General features: G+C 37.8%; 1 protein-coding gene across 1 annotated transcript; it reads left to right on the top strand.

Annotated features, from left to right (window-relative positions):
* Positions 1–19,691: 19,691 nt before the first annotated feature.
* On the top strand, positions 19,692–22,776 carry LOC105046737 (protein kinase PINOID). Its single transcript, XM_010925427.4, has 2 exons — positions 19,692–20,721; positions 21,721–22,776. The coding sequence occupies exons 1-2, from the start codon at positions 20,129–20,131 to the stop codon at positions 22,427–22,429; spliced, it is 1,302 nt and encodes a 433-aa protein (XP_010923729.1). The 5' UTR covers positions 19,692–20,128; the 3' UTR covers positions 22,430–22,776.
* The last annotated feature ends 1,885 nt before the right edge of the window (positions 22,777–24,661 follow it).

The raw sequence follows: 24,661 nt of genomic DNA on the forward strand, positions 1-24,661 counted from the left end.
ATAGGGACTCTAGTATCGATCTATTTCTTCCTCTTTTAGGGATCCATATTGACTCCAACAAGATGATCCCAAATCGATTTGGTAATCAAATGATCTATTAGATCGATCACTTGATCAACTATCTTCTTTTATTATTATTTAATTTTATTAATTTTATTGAATAAAAATTGATTATAATTTAGTATTTTAAATAAGATTACCTGATTCTTCTAATAAAGTCGAAAGATCTAGGGCAAACAAGATAAGTAAATATTATGCTTCTTATTTATTTTTAAAGTATCATATTTTTCATACAAATAATTTATTGTTGATGAAATCATATTTTTCATAAAATAAGAATCTGCATATGAGATATAAAAAAATATATTTTATTATGACAATCGATTTCATGAATATGTTTTATGAAAATAGTATATTTATACAACATAAATTTTATAATTTTTTATCTATATATATATTTTTTTAAAAATATATATAAAAATTTTAAAGACTCTCAGATAGCTATGAATGAATCTTTATAGGAAGGTCGGCATCCGAAGCTAGTATCCACAAAAAATACGACCCCATCAATAGATATAAAATTGGCATATGAAACAAGAATTCTATCGATAAAGAATATGTACCCATCGTAGATATAAAGTAATCTTAGCATAAATATCTGTGAGTAATATTTTGAAACATGATATGAATATCTGCTAAGAATGATTTATGAATTATGTTTATAAAATATTCATGAATTTATGCATGCATGATTATATTTATGACTAGTTGTATAATATACTTTATGAATATTTTATTTTATATTATCTATTATTTTTAAATATTATATTATCATAGAAAAACTTATACTTGATCCAGTAAAAAAGCATAGGTTTTTTTACTGAGCTAGTGTAACTCATAACTTTTTTATTTTATTTTTTTTATAGAGAAATAAGGTTAGGATCAATGAAGGATCTGGGCTTGGGGATCTATGTAGTACATTTGAAAATTTTGTAGCTAAAATTTAGTTATTTGATGATCATGGACTGGTATAATCTATTGATGAGTTTTGAGATATAAATTTTGATATATAATATTAGATTTAGATACTCTGAATCAATTTTGATTTATTTACTTGATGATTAATGGAATTGAATCTCTCATTGTATTTTATTTATGATGGATTTTAGCTGATTATGATTAATAGGTTTCATATTATCGAGGACGGTACTCTTCAGTAGCATAGCCGTGTTATATCCCGAATTTAATATGTGACACCAAAATCACAAACCTATGCTACCAGCTGTGATTAATCTATAAATGGAGCAAGAAAAGCCATTGGCCAACAATTGCATTGTTGAAAAGAATGCCATAGAAAACAAGCATGGAAAAATTGTTTTGATCAGGTGGAAGGGTGAACTTCCTAAAAAGTCAAGTAATTTAGCCACAAGACAAGAAGGTGGGAGTTTCCCTATCTCCAATTTTAATTTAGCAAGCACTAAACTTTCTAAGTAGAAGGAGCCCTAATCCAAGAGTATTATTGAATCCTTTATATACCACTTCAGCCATTTCAGTTAAATAGGATTTGGGAGCAAAATCCATTATATCTAAGATTTTTTTTATTCACCAACACTTCTGATAGGTATAACTTCGATATATGGTGTCTGTTTGGAGCATCTTTTCAAAAATTAGATAATTTTTTGAAATCTATGATATGACAATTATTGATAAACTGATCGAGCTCCAAACAATCACATTTCAAGACCTCTACAATGACAATCAAATCAAATTTCATTATTTTAGAAATTTTGACTGAACATATTTTCTAATCTATGAGGTACTGGGTGATAGACAAAGTTGATAAAGAATTCGAGATCTAGGTCCAAAAAATTTTTAGTTTTTCACTAATCATGATAGTTTTAGAAAAATTATAATCTCTTCTAACTAGAGGAGTCTGACATGGATTTCATAAAGGATGATCTCATTATTTGCCCTCAAAAAAGAAGGATTGTAATCGGGTGTATAAAAAACTAAAATCTCTACATCGTGGTTATGTTATTCCTTTTTTTTTTGTGAAAGAGAGAGAGAGAGAGAGAGAAAGAGAGAGAGAGAGAGAGTGATTTGATTAAAGTGAATTAAAGAAATAGCTTTCTTCCCTTGATTGGATCAACAATGTAAAAAAAAATAGTATTTTATATATAATTCAATAGTCTCAAGAAGTGTAGCAAGTAAGAACTTTGTTTGTGACAAACCTTATTTGAATAGCCAAAACTAAAATACATCGATTGATTTACCTTGATGTGTGGGGAAATTTGGAGGGGGTAAGATTTTTGAGATCATAATCAATTTTTTTGAGTTGAGATATCAAAATTTTGATTGATATAATAAATATAAGATTTAAAGCTATACTTGAACATTAATTTCAAAATTTATTAGTTACAAAATCTATTTTAAAATATAAAATAATTAAAAATATCAATTAACATAAATCTATCATATTTATACCTTAGATTTTATTAGTCCGCTATAATTGGAATGAGATTTTTGTGCATCTCACTTACGGGTGCAAGTGGGTTAGATTGGATCAGGCATGAGTTATTCTAACCCGATCCTGTTTCTTGATCTCCTAATATTGATCTAAATCCAATCCAATAGAAGATCAAGTCGAATTAGATCTGATATATGGACAAAATTTTCAATCCAGTGAGTCATTCAAGTCGAGACAAGTCAATATATAACCCAGTCCCAATCCAAAAAATTCAGATCTAGATCGGATCCGTGTCGGATCTCGATTAAATGTAGCCAATTATATTTTAATTACCATATAAATAATTATTATTAATCATACAAAATAGATAATAAACAATAATACTCTTAAAATAAATTATGATATAAAAATAATTTTAAATTTAGCTTCATATTAAAGCTATTGCCCATATAAGTTTTAAATCATAACTTAAGTATCCAAACAAATTCAGATCTTAATGGTACACTGGATTTGCATCATATCGAGTTATAAAGTAGAAGATCTAAAATCGATTCAAAAATCAAATGAGTTGGTCGAATCGGATCGAATTCAATTTGAATTCAATAAATCCAGATCTAAGAGCCCGATATAACCCACAAATCTTTTAAAATGGAGCGGGCCAAATCTAAATGGATCAAACTGGGTTGGATCATGGGCCAATCCGATGCATTTGCAGCCTTAATCTCACCGATCGCAATCCAAACAAAATGAGAATCCGTGCATGCAGCGAGGGCATAAAGAAAGGAGGCCAGAAGATAGCCATCCATCATCCCAAAAAAAAATTAGGGTGACGTCAAGAGAGCCAGACGCAGACTAGTCATAGTATCCGTACAGAGTGGGGCGGCGTCCGGCGTCGGGAGCGGCGCCTCGTGGGGACCACCGTCCGTCTGTCTACAACTTCAAATCTTGACCGGACGAACCAAACGCCAAAATGAGAGCGATCATTCAGGGGACCACGTGAGTCCCTCCTGCCACCATTGCTATTGGTCGGAGCCACCTTCCAACTTTGTCCCCCTCTTTTCCCTTCGCATCTCGGGCGTGCTTCTCCTCTAAAACCCCGCTAAAAATAAATAAATAAATACACTCATCATCAATCACCATGCAGCTTCCAACCAGAGGTTGCAGGATTTATAGCATGCAGGGATCAGGGTTGTACCTTCCACACAAAAATATGAGCCGATTATTGGATCGCATGATGATCATTTCGAGATTAGATGATTGAAAAATTTATAAAATATTACGATCCATACATAATATGATCAAATAGACAACATGACGAAGGAAGATCAATTATTTTTTTCATATAAAATATATAATTCGAGTCAAATATATAAATCCAACCATTTGATCTTTTTATATTTTTTTGAAAATTAGGATGGAAGAAAGCTCGGCCAAAGCGGATGAGGATGAGATCGATTTCAAATTGCTAGTGTTTAATATTTAATAATTTGATCACTTCTGAAATGACTAATTTCTCCTCCACTTTTCTGATCTTTCATTTTGTCACTTGGCCGGTGATGTGATTAAGAACATATCGTAAAATAGTTGTCTGAAAGGTAGCCAGTGGGGATGTTGGCAGACCATTGATAATTCGATTAAACCAAGGATAAAAGAGGATTGGTGGCTATATAACCAGAGTTATCTCTTACTTTATCCCACTCAAATCATTAAAAGAAGAGCACGTTTGTCTTCTAGCCAAAAATAATCACTGAAATGTAAATTACACTATGATGGAATGATGAGATAGAAATAAAATTAATTTATGTAAAAAATTGTGGTTACTTTTCCTGCTTTATCCTGAAATTAATTCTAACATGAATGATCGCAACAACTTGTCCCTAAAGTTCTAACATGAATGACTTAGTTTTGAGTTGGGTGACTAACCATGCGCGGTTCTGAATATGATTAATTTTGTTAGATAATTATTTTTTAAGAAGAAAAAAAAAATGATAACCGAAAATGTTACTATATGCATTCTTATGATTCTGCTCTTCAGCTAGATAACAAGAGTTTAAACTGAGAGAGACTCCATAGGATATCTTACTTAAAGGGAAAACTTTGAGCAACCATTAGCAGTTTGTACTCTAAAGCATATTTTTGGTGGCTAATTAGCTTGTTGGAGAGATGATCGAAGACTAAGGTGCCGAGAAGATGAGTAAGAAATTTTGAAGATCTTTTTAAAGAAAGATATAATTGTACCTTTTAATTGCAGTTATCTACTTATCCCATCTAGCTGGATCTTTTGAATCCAAGAGGATCAAAGGATTATGTTAATTAGGATTTTAAATCTTATAGATGGGATTGTCTCGATTTTTTTATGTAATGAGATATGCCACCATCGGCATTTAGATTAGGATATGTTCCAAAATGTGTCGATCGGAGTGTTGGAACAATAGCGGGATCATTCTGTCCCAACACTCAATATGGTACCTTAGTGTCCCATGGCACATCTTGTTGGAACTTAAGTTACTCGATGTTAATTGATGCCAGACCAGCCATAACACTATGCTTTGAGGGAGGTGAGTTGTTCCATGGATTTATTCTCTTTGATCACTCATGAATCTTTGAACTGCCATGGCTACAATATAAAATTTTATGAAGTACAAAAATAAGTCTAGATTCTCTTTGGATGTGTGCCCTTAGTCTATGTATGTTGGGTCCTAAGGGAAGGAGGTTTCAAGGGGGTGACATGGCAGTGTACCGTTGTCTCCCTATCAAAGCAGCGCGAATATTGGTAGGTCTTTCTATTTTTTTGCTCTGCTCCTCCCTGCCTTTTCCCTCCCCTCCATCTTTCTCGGGTTCATCAATTAAAAAGTTCTTCCATGATTGATTCCCATTTGTGCCATTATATATAACAAGCTTGCGTTTTGTGCGCCATGTTACCTTACTATTATCAATTCATCATTGTCATCTGCCTTGGGGTTTCTCCATTGGAACAATTTGTAATTGCTAGACTAGTTGTGGACAGGGGCCATCCACATGAAGGGTTGATTGGGGTATGAATTTAAGTTGTAGACTAGGGGTGAGGGTTTGGGACCCTTTTTTTTTTTAATCTATGTTGAAGTGTTTAGGGAACAAGGCTTGCGAATGAGACACCTAATTTTGCAATCAAATTGATGAAAATCTTCCACAACAAATTCTATTAGGATTCGGAATAGGTTGAATAATAAAGAAGAGCTGATCATTTGGATGGTGATGTTAGATTAGAAGTGGCAAAGGTGAGGCATTGGGAGAGATTGAGCATTTAAAATTGGACATCCCACAAGCTCTAAATCTAGTCATTGTGTAGGTACGATTTGATAAATAAATGATGGAACAAGGGGTATAAATTTAATGTACATTCTGTAGTCCATTTGGAGAAGAAGTAGCATGGATGGGTCCTATGAGCCACTTTCGTAGTTGGTGTCATGTGAGAAATTACTTTGGCATAATAAACAACTAAGGTGGCGAGCTTTGTTGCAAAGCGTGGAGTCCTAGCCCCCTAGATCTCGTAGACTATCAAGAAAAGAGAGAAACTAAAGAAACAGATGCAGGAAAGAGTATTGACCCAAATTTGTAGCCTAAAGGAATTGAAAGACTAAATTTTTGGCTTGTCATTCTTTTAGGGACTACAGATTTAGAGATGAAAAATAAGGTTAAGCTAGTAGTTCTCTTGCCAAAAATGTGATCCAGTATGGTATCTTAATTCTAGTGGTTCAAGTACTCATTTAGGGATTGAACTTAAGTCTCATAGCAATCAAACCCCATGATATTAGTTTAATTGGTTATAATTAATCTGATCATTAATGGTTTGAATTAGGAAATCCTTAAAATCTGTTTAGGCTAGGAATTCTATTTATACAGCATAAAAAAATTGTAGAAAGGGTGTTTTGATTGGAAATAACATTCTCATAAGTTGTTTAAGAGGTATTCTATTTAGATGGAAAAAAATCTCAGATGTTACTATTGTTGTGATGGCCAAGTCAGACCGGATTTATTTAATCAATTGACTGTAGATTGCACTTGACCCAGTTAGAGAAAGCTAAGCATGCTGCCCATATGACAGCAGAAGACTCCCATTGGGAACCTTCTTTCCCTCTTGTTCCATAGACTTTGGCTATGAGTCAAACTTCTAGATCCATCAAGATTGAGGAAATCCTTAGAAAATTGTCTATAAAAGGAGAGCTACTCCCCTCTTTTTTTTTTTTTTTTTCCTTCTCTTGGAATCTATTCCTTAGGTTTACCGTACTCATTAGAAACTATCGTTGTGCCCTCACTGGAAGCTTAAGTGACCTGATTACTTTTCTCTCCTTCTCTTGTATAAAGCCTCCAATACCGGCTAAATTTTCTCCATACCAAGCTATAGGAAAAGATACCCCTATTTTAGAATTTATTTTTGACTATATTTTCATCTTTGTTGTTGGCACTTGTCATCGAAATTTTTGACCGATCTTCTACTTCCGACCATCAACCACCAGCCACCACCAATAGGCCACAATTCCTCATCTTTTTTTTTCTTCATGTTGCAAGAAAAAAAAATAGAAGAAAAGAACAAAGAAGAGAGAGAGAGAGAGAGAGAGAAACCCTTCCGCTTATTCCCTTTACCATCTTTCTCCCTTTACCATCTTTCTCTTTCAACTTCTCTCTCTCTCTACTATCTCTCTTCTTCTCTTTTGTGATTGGTAAATCTAGTGGACCCTTCTTCCATCATCAGTACAATCTTAGCGATGCTTTCTTCTCGAGAGACCTAATTTTTATGAGGTTTTTCTGATTATTGATTTCACCCTATGTAGGATTAAAAATTTAGGATCTCTATTTTAAAATTAGTCATGGCTAAATGTGATAAAATATAATTTTAAATATTAGGTTTTGAAGAAGGCTCACCAAACTAATTTAATTTGTTCACTCATTATTTCTACAAAGATAAGTAATGATCTATATTTTTTTAATATTTTATTTATAATAATACTTTTGACATCAAATAAGTTATTTCTTATTTGATATGTGATTATGAATTTTATAAAACTATGTTTTGAATGGAAAATAAATATGTGATTTCATGACAACATTTTTTAAGAAAATTATTATGTTTATTGAACTTACATCGTATATATATATTTTGATTTGATTATGATATATCCTCTACTCTATAAAAGAGCCCTGATATGTACTAGATTTGAACTATCAGCTTAACTATATTCTGGTCCCCAATTGGAGGTTATGCATAGGCATTCTAATTTTACTAAGTTTATTATTCTATTTTTGGCCCGCCATGGAATATAAATATAATATTCTAGCCTATGCCATAAGATATAAATGTGATATTTTGGCCCACTCTGCAAGATATAAGTTTGGTTCTGTTTGTATTTCTAATTTAACAACAAGGTATAAATGTGGTCATAGTTAGTTAAATATGATATATTTCGCACCAATTTTATGAACATGCATATAAATATTTGAAAGTTATTGGATTTATATTTTTAAAAAAAAATTAATTATATTTTTACATTGATTTATGATATTTTATATTTGATTATTGTATCTTATATTATTAGATAACTAGTTAGGATATTCATTATTTATTGGATTATCGAACTTATTATCTTTTCTTCCTTTATAGATTCAAAGATTGAGTTATAGATATGAATATTACTATGAAAACGAAACGAGATTTGCAAATATCAGCATAGTTTAGATTTAGTGTTATTATTATAATCTTTTTATAAAACATTATCATTAGATGTTGAATTGACATAACACTTTAAAATCTATTTATCAGTTAAATTTATTGATTAATTAAATTTTAAATTTTAGTTATTTAAATTATTTTCGCTATGATATATATAGCATCATATTAGAATGCCTTATATATTTGCTGGAAGAATTTTTCATGGATATGCGATAATTATATTAATCACAATGTTACTGTAAGAAATTTGCCGAAAGAAAGCCCCTTGGAACTCATTCTTTTCTGAAGAAGCATCGGACCTGGACAGATCGGGGCCACCAGACACGTGATTTCTCTTTCCAAAAAATATCTTTGAGGGTTATTTTCCACTACAATTGTCACAGCATTATTCTTATCTTTCCATTTACTTATTTTTTTAGTCATGTCATGTTTTTCTTTCGGTGAACGATTTAGAAGCATGAGGGCTCCTCAAATCATCCCTCTATCTCTTTAGTCCATGCCCTGTCTCCCTTGTCAAACTAAAGGCTTATGATAGAAGCTAGCCTAGTAAATTATAACAAAGTAACAAATACCTAACAAGGCACTCAATATGCATCAAGGTGCCTTCAACTTGGTGAGAACCTGCGTCAAAAGAATTTCAGAAAATGTTTTCTTGAAGTACCTTCAACATGAATGAGTGGTAGTTTTAGGGATTTAAAAGCTTCTGTTTAGCTAGCTGATGCTGCCCTTAAGAGAGGTCCTAGATTTAAACCTTGCCAGTGGTACATTACCACCATATTGCTGAAAAAAATAAGTCTTCAGCTCTACTTTTAATTATCTGAATAGGCAGAGATCCTTACTTTTGGTTTAATCAGTGAATTGTGGTGTTTAATTTTCCTTCGATGATGACTAATCTTCAATTTGGATAGTTTGTACTTGATGTTTAGAAAGAGAAGGTTAACAGGTAGTTTAACTGACATTGGAGCAAGGGATCATTTTATATCATACCATGCTTGAAAGCATTAACAAAGTTGATAAGCTTCCATCGCTCTTTGGGAATGCTTTTGTGGATTCACACATATGAGTTTCAACACTTCAATGTTGATTCTCTTAAACTTTTCAACTTGAAAACTTCCTTGATGAACGCCGTAGCGTTTAAAAGATTTCCCTGCACTGCTAAAGACAACATTTTCTTTTTTTTTTTTTTTTAAATCTTGCCTTCAAATTTCTTTCAGCTGTACAATTTGCTCTTCTTGGGTCCAAATCATTTGTATGATATTAAGCCTTGTACTGATTCACTTGTATTTTAGTCTAGTTGTGCATGTAGCTGGTAACAGGCATCATGGGAGGGCTCTAAGCTTGTCCTTAAGCAAACCAACAAGCATCTTTTAATGAGTTGTTGACAACCTCTTCATTAAGGAATATATCTTCTCTCCTCAGGCTTGGCTCCACTTGAGGTACTTTTGGCTGGCATTTTCCTAGACAAACTTTGCCTTCATATACCTAATAAGGGCCCCTCCTTCCACAGCTTCTTCCTTCCCCTCTAAAATATCCAAATGATATCTAATGACCATGGATAAACATTGCTATTAATTTCCCAATGTGGACCTTAATGCCATTCCTAATGTGGGGCATGGGATCCTGCAAATGAAATGCCGCTTGTCGCCGCACATGGGTGTGGGTCGCACATGGTTCATAATGCTGCCACAACATCGAATCCTCATCGGCTGGTCTTGGCGAGATCAATATTATCGATTATATTAAATTATAGTCTTATAGACAGATGGAATTGATACTTGCCTCTATGTTGTTAGTATTCCACCACCATTTGCTCTAATTAGCACTTTATTTACTAGTTCCTGCCAAACATGGGCTGGACCATAAAAATAAATAATGCTGTTTTCAAATCTAAGAAGCCTAATTTTATTGTAAACTAAATAGATAACTGTGACTGTCAGCTTTCCTGTAGATTTGAATAAAGATATTGTGACAAAACCTAATTATTGAAAGCAGAAACTAATAGATATAGAAAGTTCAAACAATATTAGATTATCTGGAAGAAACTTTGGCCTGATTGGAAATAGAGCTCTTGTTTGATGTCCATTTCTTTTTAGAACTTTTGACATGAATCCAAAACCTTATCCCAGAACAGTCTCCTGGCCATGATGCGGCTGGATTTAACTTTTTGAATAGTTTGCACTCATCTTATTCTTTTCTTTTCCTTTTTGAAGACCTGACTAGACTGCAATATTCTGCCCTGTTTAATCTCACCCATGAAAACAAGTAAAATATTTAGTGCCCCTATTGATTAATCTTAAGCTTAGCCATTATCAGCATTACAAATAAGTAGCCACATAATTTTCTTGCTTTTGAGAATATTGTTATACTCTGCTGCTCTGAAGCTTTCTCTGGCCTAATTTAATCTGTAAAAAAAAAAAAAAAAGAAGCTCTCTCTGGCGTAATTTAATTCATATCAAACACTCAAAAAAGAAGACAGTTCTCTTTTCTGGCATCCGGTTAGCATTAAGGTTCAAAATTTAAATTATCAATACCTAAGAAGCTAACAATTAAGATATATTCTCAACTTAATAAATCATTCTTTAAATGAGCACTGCATTCATGGTTAGGCTTAAGATAGGGAATGTTGTGGGATCACACCACTTCGATCTTTATCTTTGATCAACGTCTTCGGACATCATCCTCAGCCATCAACCAAAGACTTCTTTGGACTCATCCGATCCTACGGTAGGATTCCAGCCAATAACTCTTAAGATTCCAAAAATATTGAAACCTTTATAGGAAAAATATGGTGCCACTTTCCTAAATTTCGAACGATACTAATGAAACTTCTGATGGTCATATGATGGCACGTGGCACATGAGTTAATGCCACTAACCGTACACTATCTATGATGACATCATAGATCATGATTCTTCATAGTAGTTATCGATAATCAAGATAATGTATTCTTCTCCCTCTATAAAAAGAGGGCATAGAAGATTCTTCGGGAAGTTTTTTTGAACCAAAAAAGCACTATCTTGCTAATTCTCCCTCACATTCCTAAAGCTCCGACTAACTTAAGCATTGGAGAGTCCTTCATTGAAGAATCTTCAATGATCGAATTTTTCTTGTAAGATTTAAAAGCGTTTAGATATCCTCGGATCTCCACTGACCACCGAGCTTCATCTCAGATATACACCGATCCTTACTACTCCTTCTCAGTCTGGAGCTTTGCAGCAATAGGGATAGAATGTGAGAGGTTGCGAAAAAAGTCCTTTGTTGTGCATATAGGTAATGTAATTAAAGAGCTACTTTTTGCAACTCTACCAAAAATATCCAAAAAATTGTGGGCAAATCATGCACAGGAGATTGCTTTGACAGGGAATTCGTTGCAGTAAGTTGAGTGTAAACTGATTTTAAACTAATTGCTAGGGAGTTACAATCATTACAGTAGCATGTCGATGATTCTTCATCAAAGTAACTTCATTATTTGTAAATTTTAATTTTTCCCAAAGTTGAAAGTAATCTCAATCATTTAACACAACTTTCTAGTATTATCTTGGTTTCCGTTGTCATTAATGCCTAGACTCATCCCATGCCCAATCTGTTATAAGTTAGCTTTAGATCCTCTGGTGGTCATTGAAGAATGAGTCATGCTAGAAAAAGGAGAAACCCGATCATATCTAGCAATTATGCATACAATTTCAAAATAATAATAATAATGATGATGAAAAATTTTCGTTGGAGTGGCTCGGATATATCCTTGTCAGTTTTGCTAATGATAATAGTTAGCCTCTTTGCTCGTCATAATGGTTAGCCTGTCAACTTTCATATTCTTCCTCCCTATCCCCTTCTCCCTTAATTAATCAGAACAAAAGAATCCTTCCTTGCCTATTTTACCCAGTAAATTAGACATCATCATTCTTATCTTCTCAAGCAATTGAATACCTCCTTAAGATTATGGACCCCCGAATCAATTAGTTCATTGTAAATCGTTTTATGGTTATTCTATCTTTATGATTTTCCATGCTACTTGATCATTTGATGGGAGTATCTCTAATTTTTAGCATGTTTAACTTATTTCATGCTTGGACTATTTACCATACATCTGCATCATCATTCACTTCATTTCGGTGCTTTATCATGCCTTGGCCCTGCTTTTCTTGTCTTTCAAGCATTCGGTAAATATTAAAACCTCAAAAACATTCCATGATATAGAAAATCTTCTTAGGGTTATATAATATGAGATCAAATTCAGTCACAAACTCAATGACCAAAAATTGTGTTCATGCTAAATCATATTATAAAGTAGTATATCTTTTAATTTTTGATAAGTGACCTTGATCGAGCTAATGTGAGATAAGTTTTTTTTTTTTTTTTTTTGATAAGAAATGCAACTTTATTCACAGGTACTTATGTATACATGTCAGTCAGTACAAGTGAAAACAAAAAGCCCATAACAGATTGTAACTTATACAAATCGAAAAACTGTGGAGATGCATATTGAATACAATATACATACCCATTATCATATCCAATACTGGCAACCCATATATTTTGTGAAGTATATAAAAGTGCATGATGAAAAAGAATGATTGAGTTATGTGCCCAAAAGACTGAGCAAAAATCAATTGAAGGTCTGTTACTTGTGTTGTATTGTATCTTTTTATAGCTGTGAATTAGCAACAGAGACGATGAAGAAAATGCCATTGACAGCATCAGTAGGATATAGGCACCATGAACAAAATGCCTGTTCCATAATGAGAGATAATGCCCAAGGCGAATATGAAGAAGGAAAGTCACTGCCATCAACTGCATCCTCCCAGTATAGAAACATTGGATACTTGAAATTATGAAACCAAAAATAGCTTGTAAAGCATTGTAAATTCTGACCATCTGATGAATCCTACATCCATATAGAAGATCTAATGTAACGAAGAAATATTTGTATCAGCAACTAGATGAATTTCCCGTTAATCATGCAAGACAACAGAGAATCCATGTTAATAAAATAATATTTTTCTTCTTTTTTTATACTTTTCTGCTCTTATTTTCTTTTTTCCTTTTTCTCCTTTCTTTTTGATTCTGCTTTTTTGATTCTTCATTTTCAATCTCTGACCCTTTTTTCTTTTGTTTTTCCAGGGATATGATAAATGTGGCCAATGTCTGAAACATTGAAAACAGTACACTTATACATAGACCAAATTTAGATAATGGAAGAAGATGCCCAGAATGAATCATAATGTTGTGAAATTCAGTAGAAGTATAGCATTAAGACAACCATGAACAGAAACACGAATTAATATATGCAATCAGTGAAGCAGCAGTAAGGCATGTATTCCAAGAAAGAGCCATTATCATCTTGAACCAAAGATAGGTTCTAAAACAATGGAGACTCACCCCTTGGGCCAATTTATGCATCCATGCCCAAAATACCTGTACGCTGGCAGCCGTATGTACAATATAAAACTTCACTATTATATTCCATGAGCAAATGAAGGTGACCAAGTATTATAGATTCTGACTTATGTGCTGGAACATAGAGCATAAAGATGATTCAATTGAAGAAAAATATAGGTGCATTTGTAAATGTAGTGACTTCCTCTTAACCCTGCAGAATAAAAGATATCTGATGTTAGTAAAATAATTTTTTTCCTTTTTTTTTATTTTTTCTTCTATTTTTTTATTTTTTTACTATTTTTCCTTTCTTTTTGTTTTTGCTTTTTTTCCTTTTTCATTTTCAGCCTCTTTTCTCTTTTATTTTATTTTTCCACTAATATGATACATTTACCAAATGACTGAGACGCATAAAACAGTAGACTGACACAGTGAACCATTTCAGGCAAAACAAGAAAATGCCCTAATCGAAGCCATAAGTCATGGGAGCCAAAGGAAGTATAGTATGCCTTCAACCATCAAGAGAATTAGGAATTAGAATGTCCAATCAGCGAAGCACAATAATGGAACCTCTGATACCCCTTTGGAAAGATGACATTGATGAACCTTCTACTATTTAATGTGATGCTAACCACCGCAGTTGATCAGGTGATTTTAGATACTGTGTCAAGATTCACAGAAGCAATTATATATGATAAATGTACTTCCGACTGCAGATAATCTCCCTTATGCAACATCCAAAGATATTGAAGTCCAGTGACAGTGATATGTGAGCACATGAGGCACATATTCTCTTCCTTCAGTAGGCTGACCAAAAAATTCTTGACCACCATCAATAAGCAGTGATACAGATGCACAGCATCAGTATTTTTTCTTTTTTTTCCTCTTCTTCTTCCAGCCCTCAGATATTTATTGAATATTATTGCGGCCAATCGCCTCGTCGCCTGATCGTCGGAAAGCGCGCACCTGCAAAAGGAAGTCCGCACTGACCGGAGGCGGCTCCGGCGGGGACCCTCCGACGGTCAAGTCAGAGAGGTGACTGGGCAACAGCGAAATGCAGACAGAGAGCTCTGAGAAAGAGAGAGGGAGAGAGGGGCGAGCCTGCGTATGTGGGAGAGACGGGCGGATCGACCGCTTGCACTGTTGCCTTCCCCGGTATATATAGTGGAGCTAGGTATGGCGCCGTCATTAATGGCGCGGACAAGTGAGGAACTGTCAACTCACTGTGGGCTGTCAGAGCCGCCGTGAAAACGTCATGTCGCCGTGCGGCCGTCTAATCACCAGGGTTGACCCGGCCCTCGGTGGGATAATGCCCCTAGGTAACTGTGCCGCATGTCCGTGTCAGAGCTGACAACGTCTGGCGGCTGTACGGCGGTTAGAGGAGTCAGCCGACCCTAGGTCGGCAGCCAGCGGAGTGGCGTCGGGTTCCTCCGGTCGGTCGGCGAGCTTCATGTAAGTCGGGCCTCAGACCCCCGGGTTCAGTCGGTCGGGATGGATACGCCCGACATACCCCAAGTCGGCGATTAGCCGCTGGTGGCTCCCGTCAGTCGGTCACCCCGACCGACGTTCGGTCGGCCTATTGGCCAGTCGGAGTCGTCCAACGGGGGTGGTCAGGCCGTCAGGCGGTCGGACGGTCGGGCCGTCCGGTCGGTCGGGCCCTCCAGCAGTCGGTCGGGCCCTCCGGCAGTCGGTCGGTCAGCGGGTATTCCCCAACAGTTGCCCCCCCTCCACTCCCAAGTCGGGCGGTGGACTGGCCGAGGCTTCCCCAACAGTTGGCGTACCTCGGCCAGTCCACCGCCCGACTTGGGAGTGGAGGGGGGCAACTGTTGGGGAATACCCGCTGACCGACCGACTGCCGGAGGGCCCGACCGACTGCTGGAGGGCCCGACCGACCGGACGGCCCGACCGACCGGACGGCCCGACCGTCCGACCGCCTGACGGCCTGACCACCCCCGTTGGACGACTCCGACTGGCCGATAGGCCGACCGAACGTCGGTCGGGGCGACCGACTGACGGGAGCCACCAGCGGCTAATCGCCGACTTGGGGTATGTCGGGCGTATCCATCCCGACCGACTGAACCCGGGGGTCTGAGGCCCGACTTACATGAAGCTCGCCGACCGACCGGAGGAACCCGACGCCACTCCGCTGGCTGCCGACCTAGGGTCGGCTGACTCCTCTAACCGCCGTACAGCCGCCAGACGTTGTCAGCTCTGACACGGACATGCGGCACAGTTACCTAGGGGCATTATCCCACCGAGGGCCGGGTCAACCCTGGTGATTAGACGGCCGCACGGCGACATGACGTTTTCACGGCGGCTCTGACAGCCCACAGTGAGTTGACAGTTCCTCACTTGTCCGCGCCATTAATGACGGCGCCATACCTAGCTCCACTATATATATTGGGGAAGGCAACAGTGCAAGCGGTCGATCCGCCCGTCTCTCCCACATACGCAGGCTCGCCCCTCTCTCCCTCTCTCTTTCTCAGAGCTCTCTGTCTGCATTTCGCTGTTGCCCAGTCACCTCTCTGACTTGACCGTCGGAGGGTCCCCGCCGGAGCCGCCTCCGGTCAGTGCGGACTTCCTTTTGCAGGTGCGCGCTTCCCGGCGATCGGGCGACGAGGCGATTGGCCGCAACAAATATCATAAAAATCCCCTCTGAACGTTGAACTTCCACCACAACAATGTAGCTGGGGATTTGAAGACGTGGCTCCCCAAGACTTTGGTGATATTCCTGCATGAATAAGATATTAGCATCGAAAAACTGTACAAACCAACCTTAAAAGTAATGCAACACAAAATAATTAGACTAATGTTCCCTAGAGGAGGCAATTTGTGTAGGGTTGTATGCATGGCCTCCATGTCCTTCGCCCTTTCATCCCCTCCGTTGATATAAAACTTCATATCTATCTACATTAAGAAGATATAAACAATATGAGTCAACCTTATTGAGACCATTCCATCAAAAATTATCCGATCTGGCCTTAGTAGCCAAATAATCTGCCACTTGATTTTTCTCTCTATATATGTGAGCCAGTTGAAACTCTTGCAATTGGGATCGCCAAATGAAAATATAAAAAAGAGAATTTTTTAGCCTGTTGATTTTCCAATACTTCAATCCACTAAATAACAGTACGTGAATCATCTTCTAAAACAATATGAGTTGCATTAAATTTAGTAACAGTAATATACATACCTAACCAAGTAGCTATTATTTCGGCAAAAAGACACAAAAACATTAAATATTTTTTTCCACCAACCTGCAAGAAACAAGCTGCATGGTCTCTAAGAACATAAGCTGCCGAAGCCTGTTTTGATACAAGAGAGCCATCAAAATTGATTTTTATAAACCCATAGAGAGGGGGTAGCCAAGAGATCGATAGAGATGTACTTCTCTTGACAGTAAAAGATTGAATGCTACCCCGATGTCTATCCAGATACAAACTAGAACCACTAATATAATTCATAGCTCTACATAGAACTTGCATAGGCATAGAATTAGTATAACTAAAAATGAGCTCATTTCTTACCTGCCATATTATCTAAGTAACACAAGCCACAAGAGTTTTCTCCTCCTTACTAACATTGGCATTTTGCATAACATCAAACAAGCTTGTCGAAGAAATGAACTCTGAAGGTATTAATTGCATATGAGAAATATACATCTAACAGTGATATGCAACAGGACATGTGGTGAAAACATGATTACAATCTTCAATTATGTCCAAACAAACATCACAATACTCATTATTAGAAAGAATTATTTTACAATGAGCAAGATACTGTTTTGTTGGTAGACGAACCCATAGTAATTGCCACCAAAAGTACTTAACATGAGATGGGAGAGGCAAATACCAAATAAGCTTGAAAAGATAGCCATATTCATGCAAATTCGGTTGCTCGTCCATAGACATATCTTTAAGGGAAACATGAGGAAGCTTTGATGATCCCCAAACTAAAATATCCTCATTTGTTGATACTAGAAGAGATATTGCAAGTACATGGTGCAAAAGATCATTAGATAGGAGTTGAGACAAATTTCTAATTAACCACCGGTAAGAATTGTCAATATATTCAGAAAGATTTTTCTGATAAATATCAAAGTCCATATTAACAAATGTTGGCCATCATTGTAAAGGACAAGTAGAAATACAAGGATATAAGTATTAAAATTATGTCCAGACCCTATCATGTACTGAAAATAAAATTGCACATTGATTCCTTCCGTACAAATTTTCTTTCGGATAGCTGATCTAGATTTCGATGGGGAGTATCTTATCCAAGAGCCAGAAAAATGATATTTTGCCTCAATTAATTTTGCCCACAATAAGTTAGAATGTAAGATAAAGAAAACTGCCAACCTCCTAACACATTGCTTTTTGCGATAAATTAAAGATGTGAAACCAAAATCTCCATTTGCTTTTGGTAAACAAATCTTATCCCAAGCAATACGATGAAATCCTCTAGTATCCGTTGAATGTCCCCAATAAAAAAAGTCTTAAATTTCTTTTTCATTTGATTTAAACCGTAAGCGGAAGATGTACAACATTTAAAATATAAGTTGATAAAGCTAATAATACAGATTGAAAAGCATAACTCTGTCAGCAAAGAATAACGTGCATCATTTTCAAACAATAAATTTTGATGAAATTTTATTTATAAAATATTTATATTGAGTAATTTTTAAGATATTTGGAGATAAAGGGACGTCAAGATAAGTCTAAAGTAGCGAACAAAAAGAAAAATGTAAAAGATATAAGAGTAAGATAAGTTCATTTGACATTGGCTTTGCAACGAAGCTAATGTCAAGGCTGATGGACCTTTTCTTAAACATGTTTGGAAAAGACTTGGCTTTCATTTAAGAAGACTATCCTTGACCATTGACCACTAGTCTATGAGTCATTGGGTATATAAAAAGGTCTCCGTTGATTCTTCACCACTCTAAACAATACTTCATTTAGCTGCTCCTCTAACTGGGGGATTCATCAAGGGTGTTGGTAATTTTCACTTCCTTTTCTATACAAGTTTGGATTAATTCTGTGTCATCAGAAGTTTATTGCCTTTCTAGTTACCAGAGTTATACCTGTTTGCAATCAATTCTACGAGCTGGCTATGCGAGATTCTGCGCAGGTATATATATAAATTTCACTTTCTTTCCTATATATGAGTTTGGATTCTATGTTATTAGTAGTTTATTGCCTTTCTAGTTACATATATATTTATCATATACCCGTACAATGTGCATAAATAACCTTTTATTTATTTTTAATTTATTTTTGAATTATAATATAACAATATAATAAATTTTATTTAGAATACTATGCAAGTTTGTCAAAATTTTCATGATGCCGTTACAACATTACAACAAATATTACTTAAGTTAAAACTAAATTACATACTCATAATTTTTATATATGATAGGAAATATATTTTATGTATTTTCTTTTGTTATATATAACTGTTATATTATATTAAATAAATTATGAACACTAGATATATTTATTTCAATTGTTATAATATCTATATAATAAATTAAAAATCATTATGCTATAAAATGTAATTAATTAATATATATTTTTAATGATTATATATTTTTTATCTTATTGATGATAATATGAAATGCAAAAAAGATTTAAATATCGCCATTAAGCTCTCTTCTTTATTTTTCACCCCCCACCCCTATTGCTTCGGTATATCGGATCAAATAATTGGAACTCACTCTCATTAGCTCCAAAAATTAAAATTCCACTTCTACCCCTTCACTGACGACACGAGCTCTCCCTTCTGCATGCACACGTCTTCTTCACCTGACATTGACAATATATCCTCCCTTCCATTCCCCCCCTCCCACCTCACTTATTTACTATCCTGCCACTCACATCCGTGCCTAGTGTCTTCGGTCTCGACGGATAAAAGGCACTGAAAAGAGCCATCCGTGGGCGGGACGCACGTGAGAGGGGGGCTTTTTGCACGTGCCAAGGTAACCCCGGTTACCTTAAGCTAACCTCGAGTTAAACTAACTATCGAATTAGTACTAATTAATTAGTTTGCAAAGGATTATTGGAGCACCGCATGTGACCTCGTTGCGCCGCTGGTATAAATACCCAGCCCTCCTCTCCATACAAGGAAAGCAACATCCCGTGAGAGAAGAAAGGAGAGAGGTGCTCTAATGGCGGTCTCAAGGTGACAGCTTTGTGAGAGAATCCAAGCCCACTTGAGTGGTCTCCGCTTTCCCCCTCATTATTCCTGAAGGAGAGTGACGAACCCATTTGGGTCAATGCGCTTTCTTTGATGTTCCCGTCCATGAATGGGAGCGAAAAAAGGGAAGGAAAAGAGCGAATTATCCCAAGTTCTTTCTCTATTTTGACCATGTTCTCTCCATTGTGAGAACCGGGAATCGTTGCATGTTTGATACTGCTCTTCTTCGTGTCTGATTCCACGGACAAAAGTCAAAAAAATTCCATCTTTTCCGGTTTTTTCTGTGTTCCCCTGTTCTGCTGTCGTAGAGAACAGTAGGTTTTTGGAGATTATTGTTGGATTTAAAGGGCTCGGCCGGGAAGTCTGCGACGCGGGACGTGAAGATGATCGATCTACTGCCGGATTCCGACAGCGAGATCGGTTCCGAAACGCTAAATTCCAGCCAGAGCTCCATGAGCGGCGGGAGCTGCGACCGCAGCAGCAGCGTCTCCCGCCTCTCCTTCGACGGCGCCGCAGCGCTGGCCGCCGACCACCGCCCCTGCTCGCCCTCCGGGCTGACCACGAAGCCGCACCGCTCGTCGGACCCCGCGTGGGTGGCGATCCGGTCGCGGCTCCCGGCACGGCTCGGTCCCCGGGACTTCAAGTTGGTCCGTCGAATCGGGAGCGGCGACATCGGGACCGTCTTTCTCTGCCGGCTCCGGGAGGAGCGGCGGTGCCCGGAGGTGGCGCCGGTGTGCGAGTACGCTATGAAGGTCGTGGACCAGCTGGCGCTGGCGAAGAAGAATAAGCTGGAGAGGGCGGCGACGGAGAAGAGGATTCTGAGGATTCTCGACCACCCTTTTTTGCCGACTTTGTACGCCGACTTCGACGCGTCGCCACATTTCTCGTGCGTGGTGATGGAGTACTGCAGCGGCGGCGATCTCCACACCCTTCGCCACCGCCAGCCCGGCCTCCGCTTCTCCGTCACCGCCGCCAGGTCGGAAAAGAACGGTTCTCCCCTTCTCTTTCTTTTTCCTCTTCTCCAGTTCCAAAATTTGAGAAAAACCACCTTTTATTATAAAATTTCTGCTTATTTTGTCTCCATTTTCAGACGGATCAAGTGGTAAAATTCATATTTTTCTCCCATTTTTACTTTTGAGTTTCTTTAAAATTTAGTGATTTTTTTAAAAATTATTAAAGTGAAAATAACTCCTACCCAGTCTTTCTTGGAGTGAAATAATGCCTCTGAAAAAAAATCACTGCTTTTTACCCTCCAAAAAAAAAAAAAATCAATGCTGACCGCTGAGAGATCGAGTAATATTATCTTTTGCGTGAATGACACCTCCTCTTTATGCTTAAGTAATGTTAATATTAACAGCTAAATTATGACTTAAGCGGCGAAAATATCAAAGCGTGGACAGAATTAACGGCTGTAATTTCGTTTTTAACGAGCATTAGTGGTCATTGCTTCAGTAGCCCGTAATGCATCTGCTTTACATGATAACCCTAGCTCTCGAAATGTTTGCAACAGCCGTTATTTGTAAAATGGGCACAAAGGGCCATTGCCTTGAGATGTTCTTTATTCTTTTCTCCTTCAAAACAGAGGGGACTTGCAGGTGACGTAACACAGCGTTAAAATCTCTGAACCTTCTTTTAGTAGTAAATAATAATAATAATAATTATTATTATTATTATTATTATTATTATTATTATTATTATTATTATTATTGTTATTGTTGTTGTTGTTTTATTGTTATATTATTATTTGTAATATCTCTTCAAAACTGACGACTTCCTGCCCTCTCCTGTCCATTTCACACAGCATCACCAATTTCGTCCTCAGTAACTCTGCAAAGTGCAAACTTTATCTTTTTTTTCCAGTTCTTGCAGAAATGCATCAACTTTCTTCCTTTTTTTGTTTATTATCGTGGAGCCGTAAATTTTCCTCTTTTGTTTCCGGAAACGCGCTGACCCTCGTATTCAAATCCCCTTCCAGGTTCTACGCGGCGGAAGTACTGCTGGCCTTGGAGTACCTCCACATGCTGGGAATCGTGTACCGCGACCTCAAGCCCGAGAACATCCTCATCCGATCCGACGGCCACATCATGCTCTCCGATTTCGACCTCTCCCTCCAGTCCACCGCATCTCCCACCGTCGAACCGCTGGACCCCACAGCCCCCGATCCCTCCTGCCTCCCCCACCGCCTCTTCCGTGCCCGCAGGCCGCTCGGTTCTCTCCCGGACCGGCGATTCGTCGCCGAGCCGCTCGCGGCCCGGTCTGGCTCCTTCGTCGGGACACACGAGTACGTCGCCCCGGAGGTCGCCTCCGGCCTGACCCACGGCAGCGCCGTCGACTGGTGGGCCTACGGCGTCTTCCTCTACGAGCTCCTCTACGGCCGCACCCCGTTCGCCGGGCCCACCAACGAAGCCACCCTCCGCAACATCGTCAAGCAGCCCCTCGCCTTCCCCGCGGCTCGTGGCCCGGCCGACTCCGCCGCCCGGGACCTCATCTCCGGTCTGCTCGTCAAGGACCCGGCCTCGCGGCTCGGTTCGAGACGGGGAGCCGCCGACGTCAAAGCCCATCCGTTCTTCAAAGGCCTGAACCTGGCTCTCCTCCGCTCCTCTCGGCCTCCGGTGATCCCCTGTCCGGCCAGGGCCAAACCGTGCCGCGAGCGCCAGGAGCCGGTCCGGTTCGACTATTTCTAATACGAACCGAACCGGCCACGGGCTCCGGCTGTTCTCAACCCAGGAAACGGGCTGACGTAGTTTTCCTGGTTTGTACTGGCGCACGTGATCTTAAGACCCAATGGGGGGTTGCCACGTATGGAAGACTTGCTGGCTCCATCTAGTTATTATTATATCAGGAGACAGGAGTTGGAATTTTTCCTCGCCCGTTCTTTCTTTGTTCCCTCCGTGGAGTAGAAAAGAATTCAGGAACGTACGGGGATGTGTGGGGGGTTAATTATTATTAAGCTTCAGAATGTATAGGGGCATTGACTTATGAACGAGCCTTCTTGGAAGTACATACAATTATAAATAGTTTGCCCGCTCTTCGATGCGTACTGTTCTTCAAACAATTATTATTTCGCCTTCACAAAGTATTAATGATTTGGAGACTACTTGCAAACACTTCGTCTCGATCTCCAAACCCTCAATTATGGCCGCTGATACAGTGCCTAAGCTACCACCTAGTCACCCCTAATTCGAAGTCTGATAGCTTTTGAATTTAGCAACCAAATCTGCAGATTTGACGTTGGGAATAGAAGCAAAAATCTTGCAGTAATTATAGACTTATTCGGGCCTTGCGGTAATTATGCAGTAATTGTAGCTTTAGCGGAAAATTTTAGAGGGTTCATAAATTGGATTAATATATACAGCAAAATTATAACAATATAGGTTGTATACTTTTAAATATCTAGATATGATTTTGGAATAGAGGGATTTTAGCAAGCCTTAGGTCCACTCCAAAATCACTTCTAGATCATACTAGTTTGATGATTTTGAATCTATAAATCTTAGCAGATTTTCAGTACAATGATCTGAGTAGATTATTAATCTTCATATTGTTCAACTACTATAGGGTGTTGGTGAATTAGGTCAATTTTGTGGACTGGTTTGGTATCGATGAATTAGATCTAATCTATGGATTGTTTTGGTTCTATGGGTGTTATGGAGAGGGATGTGCATGGTCCAAGAGAGTAATAGAGGATGAGTTTTGTTGTGGAGGAAATTTATCATCCAACTTCAATCTTTTCTTCATCAGGCTATAGTCGAACACACTTCTCGAACTCAATACCGACAACTATTTAAGATGGTCAAAGGATTTTCTTGAGATTAGAATAGAAGATTAGATAACCGACTCAAACAAATCAGGCCTTCATCGGCCTTGAGGTCGGATCCAAGCCGACAACAGGAGATGCAGCCTTCAGCCATCAGGTTGCAATAAGAGTAAAAATCATCTCCCAAAAATCTTCTAAAATCTCATGTGGTTTCTTTTAATTGTAGGCATACGAGCTAATATCCTCATGATCGTGGGCATTGATTCTCCATCTTCGTTATCAAGTTTGGAGGTAACGCACGATATCTCCTTTATATAAAAGAGGGTACGAAGAGAATTTTAGATAAGTTCTTTTCCAAGAGAGAAATATTCATTCTCACTCATTTTTTTTTATTATTTTTAAGTTCTGACTGACTAAACATCGAAGGATCTCCTATCAAAAATTTTCTGTGAGAATGAATTTTTTTTCAAAATTTTCAAGGTCCAATCCTCAGACAGTCGTTGAAAGTTATGTCGATAGAGAACCAACTTTGTCCGTTCACAATACGAGGAATCGATATCTTCGGATTATTTTCATAAATAACTGAACAAAAAAAATTTTTAATCATCACAATCGACTACTTCACCAAGTGGATAAAAGTCAAGCTTCTTGCACAGATCACTAAGAAGAAAATTCAGGATTTTATTTAAAAATCTATCATATGCCAGTTCGGACTATCGTGAGCCATCATTATCAATAATGGACGATAGTTCAATAATCCAAAGTTCAAAAAATTTTATTCGAATCTTCATATTGACCACAATCTCGTGTTGGTTGGCCACCTACAGTGTAATAGAGAAGTCGAGATAACTAACCACACAATCATATGAGGTCTAAAGTCGAGGCTCGATCAAGTGAAGAGATTTTGGATCGAGGAACTTTACAGTATGCTATAGACTTATCGAACGACCCCTCATGTTCCTATCGAAAAAATCCCCTTCAACTTAGTCTTCAACATTGAAGTGGTCGTTCCTATCGAGATCGGCATACCAACGACTAACATGGAACTCTACAACATAAGAAAATTCGGATTGATTTCAGACGAGCTTAAACCTACTTGAAGAAATAAGGAAAGGAGCCCGAGTTAGGATGGCTTCGTATCAGCAATAAGTAGTCTACT

Source organism: Elaeis guineensis, chromosome 6 (assembly GCF_000442705.2).
Source record: "Elaeis guineensis isolate ETL-2024a chromosome 6, EG11, whole genome shotgun sequence".
Taxonomy (NCBI): domain Eukaryota; kingdom Viridiplantae; phylum Streptophyta; class Magnoliopsida; order Arecales; family Arecaceae; genus Elaeis; species Elaeis guineensis.

Coding starts and splice junctions, on each gene's coding strand:
- LOC105046737 (XM_010925427.4), top strand. CDS start 20,129: ATGATCGATCTACTGCCGGATTCCGACAGCGAGATCGGTTCCGAAACG. Junction 20,722..21,720: donor TTCTCCGTCACCGCCGCCAG/GTCGGAAAAGAA, acceptor ATCCCCTTCCAG/GTTCTACGCGGCGGAAGTAC.